At 40.7% G+C, this 20,889-nt stretch overlaps 1 protein-coding gene across 1 annotated transcript in view; it reads right to left on the bottom strand.

The window, feature by feature from the left end:
* Positions 1–20,889, bottom strand: part of si:dkey-220k22.1 (multiple epidermal growth factor-like domains protein 9) — a 103,993-nt gene that overhangs the window by 17,968 nt on the left and 65,136 nt on the right. Inside the window, exons 3-4 of the mRNA XM_053617640.1 lie at positions 15,245–15,384; positions 3,216–3,365 (exon numbers count right to left, since the gene is read on the bottom strand). Of these exons, the coding sequence (XP_053473615.1) occupies positions 3,216–3,365; positions 15,245–15,384 (290 nt within the window). The remainder of the gene's footprint in view (positions 1–3,215; positions 3,366–15,244; positions 15,385–20,889) is intronic.

Here is a 20,889-nt window from a genome sequence, read left to right as displayed (position 1 = left end):
ACTGTTTTAAGACATGACCTCAGCACAAGTGTACCAAGTGGCTGGAAAACTGTTTGGAAAACTGACTTCCAGTCAGGAATTCTTGTTTTTGTTTAGATAAGCCTCCTGTTAATCATTTTGTAGACACTCTACTGGCTACTATACGGTATATCCTGGGGGTGGAGATTTGTGAAAATGGGCAGGAACTTTGTATGGGCAAATCTAAAAAGGTACAAATAAAACTGTATAAGTATTCACTGTTGTTGTCAAACCCCCTAAATTAACCAGTTTGAAGAAAACAAACAAACAAACAAACAAACAATAAAAAACATCATTATAGCAACAAATGTTTTAGCTTGCCAATAAAAAAAATACATTTGTCAGTAGCTGAGTTTATGGCCCTGAGTTTATTTGTCTCCCTAGTGGAATTACACTCTAGACAACAAGCTCTGTTTTTTAATCATTAAATTTAATCAGGCACCACCAGATGATTTATATTTAGAACCCAGATTTAAAATTCATTTTGTGCCAAGATAAGAAACTTTATTGGGCTGTATGTTTGACACCCTGCTTTAGAAGGACAAGGGAATAACACACAGGGAATTATGTAATGACCCAGAAAATTGTTAAACAAACTCAACCTACTTTATATTTTAAATTCTTTGCAGTATTTCTGATGGCATGTCTTAAAATTCCCAAACAGATAGAGCAAATAAGGTTTAAATTAAAACCATTGGTTTGAGGGGACGCTAGGATACTTCACAAAGAAATTTAAATATAGGAATTAGATTCAATATTTGCATTCATCTTAGAAACTAATTTTAACCAAAATATACACCTTTTATTCAATATACACCGATCAGTGCCTTGTGCCACCAAAACAGCTCTGACTTCAGAGGACTACACAAGACCTCTGAAGGTGTGCTGTGGTATCTGGCACCAAGACGTTAGCAGCAGATCCTTTAAGTCCTGTAAGTTGTGCGGTGGTGTCTCCATGGATCGGACTTGTTTGTCCAGTACATCCCACAGATGCTCAATCGGATTGAGATCTGGGGAATTTGGAGGCAAGTCAACACCTTGAACTGTTTGTCATGTTCCTCAAATCATTCCTGAACTATTTTTGCAGTGTAGCAGAGTGCATTACATTTACATTTATTCATTTAGCAGACACTTTTATCCAAAGCGACTTACGAATGAGAAAATACAAGCAATGATTTACCACTATTAAAATAATCGTTACATAACTGTTATTCTAGAATGTGTCCATTGAGAAGTTACTAGTTGACCACTACCCTGCTGAAAGAGACCACTGCCATTAGGGAATACTGTTGCCATCAAAAGAGTGTACTTGGTCTGCAATAATGTTTAGGTAGATGGTACATGTCAAAGTAACATCCACATGAATGCCAGGATACCAAGGTTTCCCAGCAGAACATTGCCCAGGGTATCACACTGCCACCGCTGGCTTGTCTTCTTCGCATAGTGCATCCTGGTGCCATTTCCTCCCAGATAAGCGACACACACGCACCCAGTCATCCACATGATGTAAAAGAAAACGCAGTTCATCAGACCAGGTAACCTTCTTCCATTCCTCCATGGTCCAGTTCTGATACTCATGTGCCCATTGTAGGTGCTTTCAGCAGTGGACCGGGTCAGCATGGGCACTCTGACCGGTATGCGGCTATGCAGTAAGCGGCAATGTATTGTGTGTACTGACACCTTTCTACCAAAGCCAGCATTTTGTGCTACAGTAGCTCTCCTATGGGATCGGACCAGACAGGCTGGCCTCCCCTCCCCACGGACAACTATGAGCCTCGGGCAGCACCCATGACCCTGTCGCCGGTTCACCAGTTGTCCTGCCTTGGACCACATTTGGTAGGTGACCATAAGACCTGCTGTTTTGGAGATGCACTGACCCGGCCGTCTATTCTTCACGATTTGGCCCTTGTCAAAGTCGCTCAGATCCTTACTCTTGCCCATTTTTCCTGCTTCCAACACATCAACTTCAAGAACTGACTGTTCACTTGCTGCTTAATAAATATATCCCACCCCTCGACAGGTGCCAATGTAATGAGATAATCAATGTTATTCACTTCACTTGCCAGTGGTTTTAATATTATCATCAGTATAAGAAAAAGGTGTAAAAATCCGGGTATCGTCCCATTTTATGGAGAAACTGTTTTTCTGAAGACCTAGTTTTTAATAAGTTTTCTCATTTTCATTTCATAACCTGAAGGCAAGAATCACAGCCACTATTAAAAGCACTGATGTGGACGTGTTGTTGTGTTTATGGCGACATTTGGATTATCACCTGGAGGGTGCTCATATTAAATGTCTAACTTTTGGGTTTTGTACATCTAAATTTTCTTGAATGGTAATCTTTATATACATACATACATACATACATACACCCACACTGTCTGGATGTGTTGTATTTTGACAATATAGTCATCTCGGACTGGAACGTGTCTACAGGCACACAGCTCTTCCCTTTGTTAGCACAGTGCACAGTTTCAGTATGACTGAGCATGAAACTGAACACACTGTACAAGCCCCTGCCCTTTCGCTGGCTTGTGGTGTTTCCGCTCGTGGGTCTGTACCTGAACACAGCTGCTTGAGAACACTGCTGTCAGCATAGAGTGCACCCACACTCAGAGTGAGGGAGGGAGCGAGAGAGAGAAAGAGGGAGGGGGGGGGGAAATAGATAAAAACCACAAACATGCGCATCTTGACAAAAACAATAACTCAAACAGTGCACAAAAGAGAGAGGGGGGGGGATTAAAAACAAGTAGGAACTCAAGCAATAAACACAGACACAGTGAAACAGAGGTAAAAGTGAAGAAGTGGGGGGTGGGGGGGTGGGGGGGGAAACCCCTGAAAAGGCGGGTCAGGCGAGTCTAAACAAGTCTGCACAGCTACCTTCCTGCCTTCATAATTCATAAACAAACCTGGCAGGGGCGTCTTCTGCCAAACGGAAAAAAACAAACAAAAAAAAAAACCCAACAACAACAACCCTCTGCTCAGTTTAATGGAAATACATCTGTTTCAAAGCTCTAACGTGAATTCCACCGCATTAACAGACAAACCAGAATGACATGACACACACACACGTAAACAGAAGCATGTTAAATCTCAAAGCCTGGATTCACGTAGCAGCCCCCCTGAGGACAGAGGAAGCTAGCCTGGCTAAGCTAAGCTATGCTAGGCTAATGTTAGGAGTTAAGTCAGGGACTCACCGAGTGTGCAGTTGCCTGAAGAGGTGACGCTGGAGCAGGGGCAGGGCAAGCACAACTTGCTCGGGCTAGAGCCACGCTCCCGGTAGAAGTTGGGTTTGCACTCTGCACAGTTGGGACCCCTGGTGTTTCCCTGGCAGTTCAAACAGACGCCTGGGAGAAAAAGGCACAGAGAGAAAGAGAGCGAGAGCGAGAGAGAGAGAGAGAGAGAGAGAGAAAGGGAAGGGGTGAGAATGGGAGTTGAGTAAACAGTCTGAGAGATCTGACTGACAGGACTTTGGTCCAGTGAGGAGCTTGCACACGGAGGTGCAGGTTCAGCAGCGCAGAAGCGAACATACAAAAAAGGAAATTAAAGTGTGTGCGATTGCGAGATTTTACAAAGAAACCTGGAACTCGGAGAGGAACACGGTTATGAGAAAGGACTTGCTGCAAATCGGGCCTGATGCAGGACTGCTGGAGAGGATATAGAACAAATCCAAATGCTGGAGATGCAAAATCACATGATTCTGATAAAAGTTGACGCGTACTCTAGGAAATCCTCATCAATATAGAAGAGTACAAATAAAAAAAATTGTGCAAAGTATGCGCATTATGTTGATGAATTCTTTTCAGTATCACAAAAATGGAAAAAAGCGAGATGTGTCTAACGAGGAACAGATACAAGCATGCAGTCAATGAATATAAATAATTTAGTTGTTAACTTGACCAGTACACCATGGGCATCAATATAACACTGCGCAATTTGAGGGGGAAAAAGAAAGTTAAAAAATAAATAAATAGATGGTCGAGGCTGTGGTGAAGAGCTTCTGGGAACGGCAGCAGAATTTGTAATGATCATGATTGCATCATGATTTGTAAGACTACAAATAAATGGCAGACAGAAAGAAGTGAACTCTGTCTCAAAAAGCTAGCGTAATCTGGCGTAAGTAAATACTTACTTACTAATACTTACTACTACTACTACTAATAATAATAATAAATCAATCAAATAAAATTCTTTAAAGTAGGTCTTGGCAGGTCTATTCCGACACCAACCACACTGTAATTAAGTAAATGATGTTGATCATAAAATGATCTATGTAAACAATAATGTGTAGCTTAAATGCTTTTATTTGGAGATCATAAAGCAGCATCATCGATAATGAGAACTAACTAATGCTTGTTTTGTCCAGGGTTGCCAGATCTGTGAGACAAAGCAGCTCAATATCCAACCAAAACCAGTGCAAAAACAAGCCTATGCTAAAACTTAAACAATGCTCCTCCCAAACATGTACACTGCTTTTAAATACGGACAACACTTTCACAACAAAATGTAAAAAAAAAGAAAAAAGGAAAAAAAAAAAAAAAAGAAAGAAAAGAGTTGGTCATTGACCTGTATGAATTGGGTAATGGATTTAAAGATTATATGTTATATGGCCAAAGGTTTGTGTAACTTTACCATCACGCCCATATGTTCCCTCACGCAATCTGCGATCGATTAATGACAGACGCTTTGTAGTGCCTACTCAGCGTGACTCAAGGTCCCTTTCCAGAACCTTCACACTAACTGTCCCTCAGTGGTGGAATGAACTTCCAACCTCAGTCCGGACAGCAGAATCTGTCACTATCTTCAAAAAACAGCTAAAGACCCACCGCTTCCGTGAACACCTAACTAACACCTAAAATGCCAACCCCACAATATCCTAAAAAACACCTACTTTGCACACTTTGCTTTTCTAGAACTCAATTAAAGATCTTGTATGGTAGCACTACTTGAATTCTTCTCTGCTTGTTAGATCGCTTTGCTTGTATTTCCTCATTTGTAAGTCGCTTTGGATAAAAGCGTCTACTAAATGAATAAAAGTAAATGTAATATGTGCTTTTTGAACATCCCATTCCAGATTAATTCCTTGTACAATAAACTTCATACTTTCACTAGATTTTGGAGTATAGTTGTGGGGATGTGCTCATTCAGCCACAAAAGCATTAGTGAGGTCAGGCACTGATGTTGCATGAGGAGGCCTGGGGTGCAGTCTGTCTCCCAGTTCATTAGGGTTGAAGTCAGGGCTCTGTGCAGACCACTTGAGTTCTTCCACTCAAACCTTGGCAAACCCTGTCTTCATGGACCTCACTTTGTGCACAGGGGTACTGTCATGTCCACATACATTTGGCCATATTGCACGGTTGGTAGGTAATATCATTTTGCTCAAACAGAGCCATCATTAAAAAAAAAGTTTAAAAAGTCTGAAACAGTTGAAAATTAGCCAAGAAGAGGATCGATCACTGCTTTCAAATTGTAAATTTAGTGATTCTTGCACTTAAATGAAATGTCAAATAAAATGTTAACTACATTCATAATGATGAGCTCTTGCATGCCAGAAGCTCTTCCTGAGAGCAAAACCACAAACTGCAGCTCCCATGCTTCACTGTTTCGTTTCACTCTGTACTGTACCAGCTGTATATGGTTGCAATAACAATAAAGCCACTTGACTTGGACTTGACTAAATACAACTGGAATCATGTGTCTCATGTGAGACCAGAATGAGTGGCTTTGTGAAAACTAGCGGCATCATGAACTCTACTAAATAACAACAGCATAGATTAAATGTAAACCTGTTCCCCAGAAGATTATGACTTTGGCATTGATAGATACATAAATAAGAATCATCCCAAACATACATCCAAATAGTCACAGAAGCGGTTGAGAAAACAGTGTTTTACAATGGGTTGTAGAACCTGTAGAAAAAAAAACAACCACCAACCAACCAAAAACAAACAAACAAAACCCAATACTGTGGACTTGGCAACACTGCCTCTGTTTTCTAGACAAGAATGTGGAAGAGATACAGACAGTAAGAGTGAAAATAACTAAAATAATTAAAATGATGGAGAGAGATAATTTGACGAGAGAGAAAGCCAGGAGGGCAGAGAGGTAATTGGTATTAAAGCACTCAGACAGGATGCGACTGTGATTCTCCACATGCTGCCGAACACCTGTGATAAGCACGTCAGAGTATATTTCCCAGAAACGCGTTCGATTTTTCATATTCATCCATTTTCTCCCAGAACGGCACTTCTGGCCCAGCTCACTCCAAGCAGGTGCTCAAAATGAGAGAGTGAGATATGGCCATGCAGGCAATTAAAACACGAAAAGGAAGAGAGAAACAGAGAAATTCATGGTAGAGAAAGGAAACTAAACTGTAAATTACATTTCATTGTTGAAAGTGAAAACAAAACAGAAACACTTGAGGCTCTTTCTGGTAGTTTATTATAACTGTTCGTTATACTGATTATATGATTATAAAATGAGAGACATATTGTTTATGTACACCTTCATAGCATTCAGATGCTCTCACTGTCCATAACCGTGCATTTAAGTTCCTCTGAAACACACAGTCACACAAAAGTACTCACTCGTTGACTCACTCAAAAAAAAAGCTTGAACATTTTTACATGAGATTTTTTTTTAAAAAAAGCTTTAAAATGATGAGCTAATTTTCTAATGTAGATCAAGTTCATTTTTCTCAGTATTACTAAAAAACCTTTAACCTGTTTGTTTCAGGGTCGTAACAGAAGTGAGTGGGCAAGAGTTCACTTCTGACGGCTTCTTCACAGATGAATCCTGTCATCACCTGTACCAGGCAGATGGCAGGCAGTGTGTAGAGCACTGTGTGGGTAAGAGTTTTGCTGATGCCAGCGTTTCTGAACAGTGGTCCATGATGGTGATAAGAGTTTTTGTATTTGATGGAAATTTGATTGCACTGAGATACCGTAATGAGATCCTGAGGCCCATTAAGTTAACATTCATCCACCTCAACATTTCAGCACAATAACGCATGGCCCCATGTCACAAGGATCTGTACAAGCTTCCTGGACGATTAGAAAATGCCCAGGCTCTTCCGTGGCATGCATACTTACCAAACATGTCACCCACTGAGCATCTCTTAACGGCTGTCGCAGATCAGAAAGCTGTGAGCTCAAACCCTGAACACTGCCAAGCTGTTGTTAACACTCAACTGCTCAATTATATACTGCAAGTCGCTTTTGGATAAAACGTCAATCAAATGATGTAAACATAAGTGAAATTCAAGTCAGAGCATGCTGCCTCAGTAGGACTACAGCCAACCCATTATCCCACTCAATGGAACAAACACTAGTTACTTATTTTATTATGGAAATCTTTGCATTCCTCGGGATTGGTATATACGACCCAGCTCCTACCGATATCCGACACACCAGATACGAATATAGGAATTCTGTTTCTCTGCTATTTGCATTGTCTGACCAAAAGGACTTTTCCCCAAACCAGTTGAAATCCATAGAAAAGAGTCTAGTGAACCCCTTTCAGTTGTCAGATTTCAATTTATTTTTAATATAAAACAGGTTTACATTTACATTACATTTACATTTATTCACTTAGCAGACGCTTTTATCCAAAGCGACTTACAAATGAGAAAAGGTTGTGTGTGACCTTTATATTCGCATGCTTTCGCTACCACACGTCCTAAGCTGTCCTGAGAACAGTGTTGGTGCAGGATCATTGCTGTTCAAAGGCTTGTCCTTTGTGTAGAATAGATGGTGTCCGCAGAGTGCAGTCTGTGCAAACACTTCCTATGGTGCGCAGAGCTGAAGGTAAGTCAACACACACTGGCAGCAGACGAGCCAGAAACCAGAGGTAGTAATCAATCTAGGGTGGTGAGTGCATGCATAGTCAATGACAAGATATGCGTGCGTGCGTGTGTGTGTGAGCGTACAATGATTAAATGCGCATCTCCTATACTCCATTAGCCAAATGAGGTCTCTACATCAAACTTCCTGAGATTCCTGCAAAAGTGTCACTCACTCTGAGGAGATGAACAGGGTTGGAGTGTGAACTGCACCTGATCTGAAATGCGTGTTTAGACAGTCTTTTTGTGCCATTAACCAACCCTTATATCCAGGAGGTGGCACTGCTGTGCATGTTCATCTCCTGTGTGGAGGTGACAGCGCAGCAGTGTGTGAGACAGCAGGGATGATAATGCAGCACAGCATGCGTTAAAGCAGAGCTGTTGTGTGGTCCAATACATCAGGGGCCAGACACAAAGCTGTTAATATTCTCAATGAGATTTCATAAGGCTCTTTTTAAGGCTTTTGCACATCTGATGTTCGATTTATTTAACAAACGGGGCGGAAAAAAAACATACAATTTAGAGTGCAAAAGTGTTTAGACACACTTTCCACTGAAAACAACTTTTTAATTTTACATCACAGATCAGTCAAATAAAATGGCAAGTTAGTGTGCAGATGAGTGTACAGTTGTTTTAATGCCAGAAAATCAGAGAAAGATGAAAACAAAACACTGCTACTGGCATGCATCTAGTAAGCACTTTCTAAGAAATTAAGGTACCAAACTGTTCTTTTCCTTGTCACTGGAGTGGTATTATCAAAGTACATGCCTTGTACCTTTATTGTGTATCTTTTATCCAAAAACACTGACGTTGTGTTTCTTTAAGGTGAGTCAGAGGTCCTTAAGGCCCAATTATGTACTGTTCCTCAAATTCTACTCACATTTTCAGGTAACAGATACATAATAAAGATACAAAAGATGTACCCTTGGAGGAAGAGTATGTGTGGTAGCTTTATTATGAGCGTGCAGAGTGAATCCTTCATTTCAATGCGTTCTTGCACTGGTTTAGTGCACATATCTGTACTAACTATACGATTATTATAAACATGCATTACCAGTGACTAGTCCATATTGAGGATATCCATCCATCAGTTTGCGTTTAGACCGTGTCTTTCCTCTGTGACAGAACAACAGCTGGTTTGAGGATTGAATGGCTGCTGTTAGGTGTACGCAGTACCATAGGGAGTGCACTGAGCACAGCAGAGCAGGGTTTGTGAATATCCACTGGTCTGAACCAGTCTCATTACTGCATCATCACATTACATCTGACTACAGAAAGTGAGGACATTTAAGAACCAGACAGAAATGACCACGCTTCTTCTGAATCAGAACGTACATTTTGTTCTGAACCATGGGACCTAATTTTTCGATCATGCTGCTGCCCAAGAGGGAAGAACTTCTTGGGTCAGAGCAGCAACTTTGTGGAACTGAAGCTTGTATCCCTGTGATGTTGTCATAAGGACCTACTGATCTAATGAAGTCACCCAAAAAGCAACGTTTTCTGATGTAAATTACTCCACCACCAACCCCTGGCCTTAAAGGTCATGTTCCCCAAGGGACTTTAGGGGTGACGAGGGAGCTATTTAGGCTCAGAACTTTATCCACACTTCCAACTGTCTAAACAACTGGCAAGCCTGTGACCGAGCGCTGCTAACTTAGTTGATTGGATGTCCCTCACAATACGGTGTGCTGTTGTGATGAGCAAAACATGCCACTTGGCTGGTCTTTTTGTCTACGCCGGTTTTGCGATTCTGCAACCCGCAATCTCCTTTCCAGGGCCTCTACAGCAGCAAGTCCAAAGAAGAGCCCTGGCAAACAAGGTAGATTCCACAGGGTTGATTGATGCATGTCTGGCAAAGCAGACTGTGCTAAAAACTATAACAAGCAATTTATTAAGCCTGCAGCATTTAGGTCAGAATCAAAATTGGCCCGATGGCATTGCCACACAATCAGTGTAGGTGATGTTTGAACAGGACACGGACTCTTTAACATCATCAGTACCGAGGCAGTGAGCAAATAGCGGGTGCCATTCTTCGACTTCGGGAGCATTCAAACCGAGGACGGTGGGGGCTATGGAAAACTCAGTGAAGCTTTCAAGGAAGAAACTGACTGGCAGGAGAATGAGAGGGAAATGGAGGAAAAGCAATTCCTGTCTGGTACTGTTGTATTAGTAATCCAGCAAATGTAAGCAGCGCACTGTATGTGCAGAGAGGGTATCAACTCAAGCATGCTAGCGATGCATAGCCAGAGAGAAACGAGTTGATAAAACAGTGGGTAGTGTGGGGAAAACTCTGAGCAGAAAGAAACACAGAGGGAGGACCTGACACGACAGGGAGAATTAGGGGTTAACGATGGGAAACTATGGTTGTGAAAAGGGCTAAAAACATGCACTCAAACATACGTACACACGTTTACCCACAAAGTCATGTCCTTCTTGGCTAAAAGCTCAAACTGTGCTTCAATGGTGTAACAGTACCCATACTACCTTCACAAGGGCGATCAGATGAGCAGACATACTGCGAGTGGAGCCAGCAGAAGTGTGTTCCATTAGGTCTGCAGCATCGATCTAGACAGTGTGACTTCACGCTGTGTCACTCTAATCACGGATGCTGGCAATCAGAGTGCATCTGTGTGGATCTGCGTATCCGTGTACGGGCACTATCTGACACCAGGACGCGCTCAAATTTGCGTGAACATTTTGCTGTGCTTTCACGTCAATTGACAATTCATCCACTCACTTGGTGGTGGATATCGTATTTTCAAATGGATGGGTAACGTTAGGGAGAACGTTGTAGGAGGCAAATCAATGGGGAAAATGAATATACACAACCATAAATGAAAAACATGAGTGCAAGTCCAAATGTCTTTTCCTTATCCACAAAGATAAATAATAATAATAATAATAATAATAATAATAAGAAAAAAGATTTTGGCAAACACTCAACATGGCTCAATTATGATAATAAGCACAGCAGCTATAAATGCATTCATTCCCACATCACCTTTTTAAAGGAAGTCTGTGATAAGAGGCATTACGAGAATGTCTCACTCTGAAGAGATACAGCGAGAAAGAGAGAGAGTGCAAATGAAAGAAAGTGCATAATATGAAACGAATACTTTATAATCTTTAACAATGCTCCCAATCAGGAGCAGAAAATGGTAGATGAAATAAGACATTCACCACATGGACATTCATTCTTCTGGATCAATCTGCATGACGAAGTGATTTGTTGTGTGTGTGCAAAATCTGGTGACATAAGATGGCTTCGGATGTTTCTCCAAAATGACTGGAGGTCTTGCGATATTTCCAAACATGTTTACAAATGAAAACATACACCAAATTCTTAAGGGCCAACGATGTAATCAGAAAACCAGAAGTAAAAGACTTCTATAGACTCTTGATTAATGTCTACGGTTAAAATTCTCCAGATTTTGAACCCCTGGCTGAAGCCGCACTCATCATCACCTGCTCCTAGGTAGCAGGAAACAAAAAAGTTAAAGAAAGATACAAACACTGCATGGATGTAGTAAACCACAGACACAACTGTGGACTACGGTTGTTGCTATGGCCTTGAGACTGCAGTTACCACATGCAGCTTTGCACTCGGGTCTGCTTTGATGAACAGTGGACTAGTTAAACAAAGACTTCATGTACAAACCATAATGAACTTTCTTTTACTTTCACACTATCCGCTGTTACCCAGATGAGGACGGGTTCCCTTCTGAGTCTGGTTCCTCTCAAAGTTTCTTCCTCTTATCATCTTAGAGAACTTTTCCCTCGAAACCGGCTCGCTCAATTGGGATAAATCCACACACTTCAAATCTGTATCCTGTGTTTATATGTTTCTGTAAAGCTGCTCTGAGACAATGTCCATTGTAAAAAGCGCTACACAAATAAAATTGAACTGAACTGAACTCTGGGTGAAGATGCAGCTGGGAAAATGTGGACATAACTTGCACCTTTGTTTCACATAATAATGGGATTATAATGAAATTAGTCCTGATTCTTTCAAGACTTGAGAATTGAAAGAATTTTTGTTTCCAATCTGCCGTGATGAAACTCACTATGTGTATGATACACCATCTTAGCCTGCTTGTCTAACGTGCATGCACTTAGAAAACAGTTTAAAAATAAATAAATAAATAAATAAGACATGGGGGAGAAGTGTGAGATGCTCTATATTTTCAAAATCTTTTTTTTTTTTGGTCAGAATCTTTAAAAAAAAGTGTATGAGGCTCTCCAGAGGAAAACCTCCACTTCTCCTAGCACACTGAAAATTCAATTAAGTTGGACAGACCATCACAGCAGGCTGTTCTCAAAGAAGAACTCTAAAAGCTGATTATGCATCAGGTGCTGAAAAGAAACGAGTCACCATTTAACATCAATCACCAACTTCATGATATACAGAATGCTACGCATGTATTTGTGCACAGTATATTGATTTAAAGAGTACATCTGCATTAAGCAGGTAGCAAAGAAGGTCTGATCCAAAGATTCGAACAAAATGATTTACTAGCTCATATAAAACCAAGTGCAGCCTTGTGTTGTAGCGCAGCTTAAAGGCAAACGGCACAAAATTAGGCTTCATCCGGGTCACGCTACAATAAACCGTCTCATAAACTCGCATCATGCACTGTCATGAGGAAATGATTTTGGCAGAGTTATCAGCAATCTGCAGCACATGTCAAAGAAATGTAGTGGTATAGATGAATTCATTTGTTACTGTTGATTGCAGGTCAGGTGAAATTAGTGCAATCTGTGTAATATATGACTGCAGCTGCTCAGAGAGAGTTGCCAGACTGGGTGAGGAAAGAGGGAAAGAGGGAGAGAGGAAGAGAGAGAGAGAGCGCGAGAGCGCTTAGTGCTGCTTCACACAAATTTTAATTAACTCTTCATTGTGCGGCAGGTTTTATAACCCCACGTCGTGAGAGAAATATTTGAACAGCGTAAAGGGATTGGAACACAAGGGATGGCTGATGTGGTGGTCACTAGTAAACTAATAATTGGTTTGATAAACACATGAAACAAAGCTTCAACAAAGAGCTTTTACCAGCTCAATAGAGATCTGTAGAATTCCTCGTTAAGAAGAGGCTCGTGTCCTAAATTCGGGGCGGCAGTGTCTCAGGTGGTAGAGCGGGTTGTCCACTAATCGTAGGGTTGGGGGTTCGATTCCCGGCCCATGTGACTCCACATGCCGAAGAGTCCTTGGGCAAGACACTGAACCCCAAGTTGCTCCCGATGGCAAGTTAATGCATTGCATGGCAGCTCTGCTACCACTGGTGTGTGAGTGTGAATGGGTGAACGAGACACAGTGTAAAGCGCTTTGGATAAAAGCGATATATAAGTGCAGACCATTAAATTTGTATGCTGAAAATCCATTTCATGCAAGTTGGGACAAATCACACATTTATTGGTTAACCCACCAGGAAAGTGTGCTACACAGTCCCATGTTTTGGTTGTCTTTGGTTGAAAACTAAACTGACGGTTAAAAAGTGGCAGCTAATGTAATGCGACAACATATTGCAAGCTAGTTAAGTGCATTAATACAAACTAAAGACTACTAGATTAGCACAAAATCTTTCATTTGTTGAAACAAGCGCCAAAAGGTTGGTTACAGGTAGGTTTTTTGAGGTGGTCTTTCAATAACAGGATGACACAGGTGACCTAAGGGCTAAATTATTATTTTTTTTAAAACAACATTTTTAAAAACGACCACCCGAAATGCATACAATTCTGTAACTTGGGTTGTGCAGGGTTCTTGGTGCCAAGATGTACATTTATGAGGCAAAGAAATCCATTGAATAAAATTGACATACTGTATATTTCTGGCACACCATAGTTACATCATGAATGTGCACTGAAAAATATGGAATGTGTGTGTTCAGTCAGATTTTAGAGAACCTATTACGTATAGTTTAAATAAACAAATATTGCATTTCTTACCAAAAGGGTGATTTCATTGCTTATACCTAAAGTTCTTTGCTTATATAGCAATTCATGTAGTATTAACATAACCCAATTTCATTATGAAATCCTATGAGGAGGCTGACACTGACGAGAAACACCGGTATAAATATAGTATTAAATTAACACAGTTAGAAAACGTGTAGTTGAACACCAGCAATCGAAGTTCGAGCTTCAGCTTAAGTGAGAGGGCAGAGTTAGATTTTATTCAGGAGTTCGAAAATACATAATAAAATCAGGTTGGATGGATGAAAAATTGTGTAATAATGTAAAACTATTCAATCACATGGAACCGAAGTACATGCATTTGAATTAACTAAACTGAGCCCCCCCCCGGTGTTGCTCCACCATGAGGCACATTACACTTTAACATAAAAAAAAAAAATGAAAGCTTTTGTTTCGCAAATAAAGAGCATTTTATTCTTCTCTCTTTGTTGAATCTATTTGTATTCCAGGTAACTGTGAATAAAAAATTAATAGTCTGTACATGAAATCTGATTGAACCAGAAATCCGGACAACTGGCTACTGATTTGTAAACTCAGCTTAATATACGCACATAACAGGAACTGCAGTTAATGTCAGAATCATCAGCAATAGCAAGAAGCTTGTGATTCCTTTCAATGTGTAACTGCTTTTGTTGTGAGCACATCTTAAATTATTTATGTATTCACACATTCGGTTTCCCAATTCTGTTCGTCAATTCCCACGCACTACTTCATTCTCTCCTATCGCATGACACCTAACAGCCATGGAAGGTGAGCGCCAACACGTCCAACTCCATTGCCACATCTTTTCAAACTGCAATTCAAGTCACTCTGATCAACACGGTACAGGGTAACGGCTTCCACCCCTCCCACCCAGAGAGCAGGGACAATTTTGCTCTATTGGACTCCAGGCCATGAATGGCTGTGGCATCGTCAGGATTCAAACACGCAATCCCCCAACAATAGAATGAATGCTTTTCTGCTGAACCACTCGGAAGCTCTAACAAGGCTTTACTTCAGGCTCAGCAAAATGTCCTCGAAATGTCATTATTAAACAGAAGGCGAGGGAAACGGTTCAAGTCCCGCAACATTCTGCTCTGAAATTAGTTGGATGCCCTTCAACCCTGCACGACCTCAAAAATTATTTGAAACCTTAAAATGATTTTTATTTCCTCACTGGACTGCAGACTGCGAATTGAGACAGATTTAGAAGTTTAGCTGGTAATTGTTCTTCCATTTTACAGTTAAAAAAAAAAACAAACAGATTTTCCATCATCCTCAAATAAGTTGAAATTTCACACCCAGTTGGTTTACACTCTTTCGAACGAAGCATACACACAAACTAAATTGTGTTGTCTATGTAGATATTCATGGTACACTTTAACTCGGAGTCTTTAAAGTCTGGTGAAGTGTGTGTGCATGTGTGAATATTCTCACCTGATTGTTTGTCGCAGATGCTGGAGTGATTGTTGCACTGGCACGGTTGGCATCCTGTGCTGCTGAAGTTAAAGAAGCCCGGAAGGCAGTCGTCACACTTGTCGCCATTCACTCCCGTTTTACACGGACACACTCCTGAGCTGAGAAACACAACAAGAAAAGACAGTGAAAGTGGGTGAATTCAGGCTATTAATATACAGCATTGTTTACACCATTTGGTGTTGAAAATATAGCCCAAGAAACATATGGCCTGAAGAGTCGGTCATTTTTCCGGACTTTCCCCCCTGGACTGCGCGTTCCTTTGCCAGTGAAGATTGGTGCCTTTTACCTTCTATAAAACGGCCTGTAAAAATAACCCCAGGTTAAACTAATCACGTGCAAATGCACTCTCTGTATTTTCTTTTCAGGTAGTCGATCCATTCTCAACATTTATTCCAGTCACCAAATGCCACTTATGTACCATTTGTTCAAACAGCGTTCGATAAACAAAGTTTCAGCTCTCATCCAGTTGCTTTTCTTTTGCCTTGTCGCTGCCATGATGTTTTATTAAAAACACTGAGGTGCAGCACCATATTGCCTATGATGCACAGGGCTGCTGTGATGGGCCGTCGGCATGTAAACAATGAAGACACGCCCATCTCTGCAATTTCTACAGAAATCGAATATCCCATGCGAACTGATGACAAATATCACAGATGTCCAGATTAACAATTACTTTACAGCCATATGTCCTGAAAACTAATCCAGTCCAAATAGGGCTTTTGTTTATATTTACTGTTTTATGTCTTCGGAAATTGTTTTTTGGAATTTTATATTGATAACTCTGAATCACTGGAGAAAAAACAATGACAAAATCTTAAAACTGCATGTGTTGAGATAAAAACTACGGTATCTGAGGTGACTGCTCAACTGTGAAATAAACTTCCCATTTAAGATTTACATTGGAGCAACGTCTGTAATTTGATTTGTGATCCATCCATCCATTTTCTATACCACTTATCCTACAGGGTCATGGGGAACCTGAGCCTATCCCAAGGAGCATTGGGCACAAGGCGGGGTACACCCTGGACAGGGTGCCAATCCATTGCAGGGCACAATCACATACACATTCACACACCCATTCATACACTACGGACACTTTGGACATGCCAATTAGCCTAATATGCATGTCTATGGACTGGGGGAGGAAACCCCTGCAGCACGGGGTGAACATGTCAACTCCACACACAAACCGTGTTCCATCACATTTGTGATCGTTTAAAACAAATCCCTTATCTGTAATATAAATTAGGTATTGTTATTGTAACAGGGAACATACATTAATTTAGCCCAGAGGAGAAAGCCAGTAGAATAAAAAGATGTTTAATATAGCTGCAAGCAGCAATTAAGGGGCCAAGCACCAGAGAGACGTTTGTATATGATTTTAGGCAAAATGGTTTAAAAGTCATAAGCAATTAAATCATATAACAATTGATTGCATTATCATGTTTGACCAACAGTTGGCGCTGTCACCAAATTGATGTGGTGGGGTCAGGATGGGGTGTCAATGCCACATACAACCGTTTGGTGTGGATATGCCAAAATGTTGCAGAGATATAGCCTCAGATTCAGTTTGGCATCATGCCTTCATTTTTGTTGATAAGTTCAACAAGAATGGTTTGGTCTAATTTAAAATCTTTTGATAACTTTTGGCTGGCAAGGTCTGAAGATGATCTGAACCAAATTTGGTGAAAATCGGGTCAACGGTCTAGGAAGAGCTTGAAAAAGCTGGTTTTCAACGAAATTCAAAATGTTTTTTTTAAGCAAATTCAAAATAGCGGACAGAAATTTTGGCCATCCATAGCCTAATTGGTATCACTGTTCTTGGCCTGAGCAACGGAATCTAGGAAGACCAGTGTCATAACAATAAGCAAATCAATCAAAATCAATTAGCATTTTTAAACATCACATTATAATTTTTTGACCACAAGGGGGCACTGTTTCAAAATAACGCAGATACACTCAAGTCATGATGTCAATGACTGCTCCTACATTTGGTCTGAATACACTAATTCACTATGGAGATATAGCCTCACATTCGTTTCGTCGTGATCGCCATTGAATTCGTCCACATTTTATTTGAGATTGGTTTGATTTATCAAAAAACTTTCGATAACTTTTTGCTGACAGTCTGAAGATGATCTCTTACAAATTCCGTCAAAACTGGATGTACGATCTGGGATGAGTTCGAAAAAGTGGGGTTTTCAGAAAATTCGGACAGGCATTTTAGCCTACCATGGCATAATTGCACACATGACAATGTGCAAAAGTAGTCAAACGCTATTAGCATTTTTTGTAACTGCATTATGTTGACCACACCACGGAAACTTTTTGAGTACTTTTGGGGCATGGTCCTGATGACAACTACCAATTTTTGCAACAATGCGTAAAGTCATTCATAAAATACAGCATTTAAGACTAAATTCAAAATGGCTTACCACCAAAATGGCTGACATTCGAAAATATCAAATGACATGTTATGCCCCACTGAATCTGTAAAGACTAGTTTCATGATTTTAGGACAAACCATTCAGTTATAAGCAAAAATGTGCTTTTATCCATATCTAATGACCACTAGGTGGCACTATTCTGAAACTGTACAAGTATTCTCAAGTCATGATGGCTATGACATACACCAAGTTTGGTATGAACACTAAAGCGTTTCGGAGATATAGCCTCCCGTCCAGTTTGGCATGCTTGCCATCGGATTCATTTGTGTATTGTACGAGAACGGTTTGCTCAATCAATAAGCTTTTGATCATTTGTTGCCAGCATAGTCTGAAGATGAACTCTTTCAAATTTCGTGAAAATCGGATGAACAGGAGGAGTTAGAAAAAGTAGCCTTTTCTGAAAATTCAAAATAGCGGAAAATCTACTTGGCGGAAATTAAAACCATGGTATGCAATTGAATCGTCTTGAGCCAAGGAATCGAGGAAAAAAGAATTTAGTTTCTTTTAGGGTTTAAAAGTTATTAACAAACATGAGTTCAAATATGGACATTTGGTGGTGCTAGAGGGATTGAGTTAGAGACTCCAAATTTGCTCTATTAACAGTTCAGACTGTCTATCTGTGTGCCAAATTTAATAACGTTTCCGCAAGCGGTTCTTTGAGCTGCCTTAGACTCAAGAGTGGAAATAGAAGGAGAAGCGAAAGAAGAAGAGAACTAATGGATACAATAGGTGTCTATGCACCTTTGGTGCTTCGCCCGTTTCGTTAGCTCTGTACTTGTACTCTGCTTAATGACAAAGTTAAATCTAATCTAATCTAAATATTACGGTGTTCATTTCCGAGTTATGTGTGCACAAAAATTGAGTGTTTTTTGTATTTGCTGGGTAAAATTACTGTACGATACAGGGTCCATCCTGAAGATTCCACCTATGGTCCCACACACTCACAAGCCAGCTCTGCTAATGGAGTATACACTTTAAACCAAACACACGCTCAGTCAAAGACAAGACAGCAAAAGCTTTATGTTAGCTCTCAGTCTCCAAGATGTTAAAAAAACAGCCTCGTTTTCAGATCAAACACCGGACGTTTTCCTCTGAGCTGTCAGACTGAATGCTCACTACTATAACTCTCCAGATCCCCAGACACTTTCCCGAAAACTTTCACTCACTTCAGACCTGGCTGTCGTTAGTCTTTTACACTGATCTTGGATGAGTTGTGTATCCTTTCCCCTGCAGTGCTTATGACTGCTCCTAGGAACACAAACAGCCTACCAGTTAGCGCTTTCGCTTTAAGAACATCAAACAGCCATGACTTGAAAAAGAAACCCCATTTTCTCTCTCCAGCAGCGGCTTGATTTTCCCCCTTCTCCTTACAAGAAAAGCCGCTTTCATCTTGCTTGGAGTGTGGGAAGAGCAGGGGAAAAATTCAGGTCTTGTTCCTGAACCTGAACATCAGTCACTGATAATGCTCTACTCTGAGAGTCGCACGAGGAAGCATTTTATCAGAGTGATGTTTCTTTGGGAGGAATGTCATACGGTCTCCTCAAGATCCCCCCCTGACACTTTGTATTTTCTTCACATAAAAGCACCAAAAGCATATCGACTTTGATATGTCCTTTCTGAAGTAATGTGCATCTTGATCTCATTCTGGCTCAGAGGAACGTTTATTTTCATTTATGTTGCGCGAAAGTAGCAGACATACATTACACAGTGATTTTGGAGTGGGCTTGGTTTCTCCGAGGGTAAACACTACAGAGTGCTCGCTGTGGCGAGTGCATCTAAACATTGGAAAATTACTACTACTTCTAAAACCTTTTTTTGTGTTTCTCGTAGGCGCCATTAAGTAATGTTTTGGTGTAACACCACAGTGCTGTTTAAATTCTCAATACTGAATATATGGAGTAATTTTCTATAACAGCAGCTCTGAAAGTAGCGCGCTCGTTCCAATACGTTATCGTTTCTACAGTAACAGGGACTTTAAGCCATTATCTATGAAAAAAGTGTTGGTATGTAACAAAGAAAATGCATCATTGTTGATCTGGTGAGGTTTTCTGCAAGGAGACATTTATGTAGCATTTATGGAAGGAGTCTCCAGTGTCAGCGCTTTGTAATAGTAAGTTTTTTCCCCGCTTAGGAGTCTTTTTATTTCTCCACAAGAAGACCTTTTTTGTCTTAATAATAACAACTTCAAAAACAAGAGGAAAAACTTAAGGGTGAGGGAACAACTTGCTAAAATTTACAGCAGCTATAAGGTAAGTGATGACAAGACTAAATTTCTCGTGAATGTTCCACAACATAAAACGTAACAATATACAATTAAAACGCATAATGCGTTAAAGTTAAAACTGTAAATTGCTGCCAAATCGCTGTGTGGATTAAATATTTGCTGTTATGGGAAAATAATAAACTTCAGGAATCACACCACCCTGTTGTACTTTATTGTTTTCATACGTTATTTACATTTTTTCAGTGCTTAAAAAATGTGCCTTGCTTTCATTTTGGACTGGAGAGTTTGGCAGAGATACACCGATCAGCTCTGACCCAATGAGGCATGTACTCCACAAGACCTCTGAAGATGTGCTGTGGTGTCGGGCACCAAGACGTTAGCAGCAGATCCTTTAAGTCCTGTAAATTGTGAGGTGGGGCCTCCATGGATCGGACTTGTTTGTCCAACTCGTCCCACAGATGCTTGATCAGATTGAGATCTGAGGAATTTGGAGTCCAAGTCAACACCTTGAACTCTTTGTCATGTTCCTCAAACCGTTCCTGAACAGTTTTCGCAGTGTAGCAGGATTCATTATCCTGCTAAAAGAGGTCACTGCCATTAGGGAATACCGTTACCATGATTGAGTGTACTTTGTCTGCAACAATGTTTAGGCAGGTGGTACATGTCAAAGTAACATCCACATGAATGCCAGGATCCAAGGTTTCGCAGCTGCCCAGAATTTCACACTGCCTTCTTCCCATAATGCATCTCTTCCCCAGGTAAGCGACGCACACGCACTCCGCCATCCACATGATGTAAAACAAAACGTGATTCATCAGACCTGGCCACCTTCTTCCACTGCTCCATGGTCCAGTTCTGATGCTCATGTGCTCACTGTAGGAGCTTTTGGCGGTGGACAGGATTCAGCACCTCATACACAGCAAGCTGCAATG

The sequence above is a fragment of the Ictalurus furcatus genome, chromosome 28 (assembly GCF_023375685.1).
Source record: "Ictalurus furcatus strain D&B chromosome 28, Billie_1.0, whole genome shotgun sequence".
NCBI lineage: Eukaryota > Metazoa > Chordata > Actinopteri > Siluriformes > Ictaluridae > Ictalurus > Ictalurus furcatus.
Note: the sequence above shows the minus strand (reverse complement) of the source record. Positions and strands in the feature narration are given on the sequence as shown.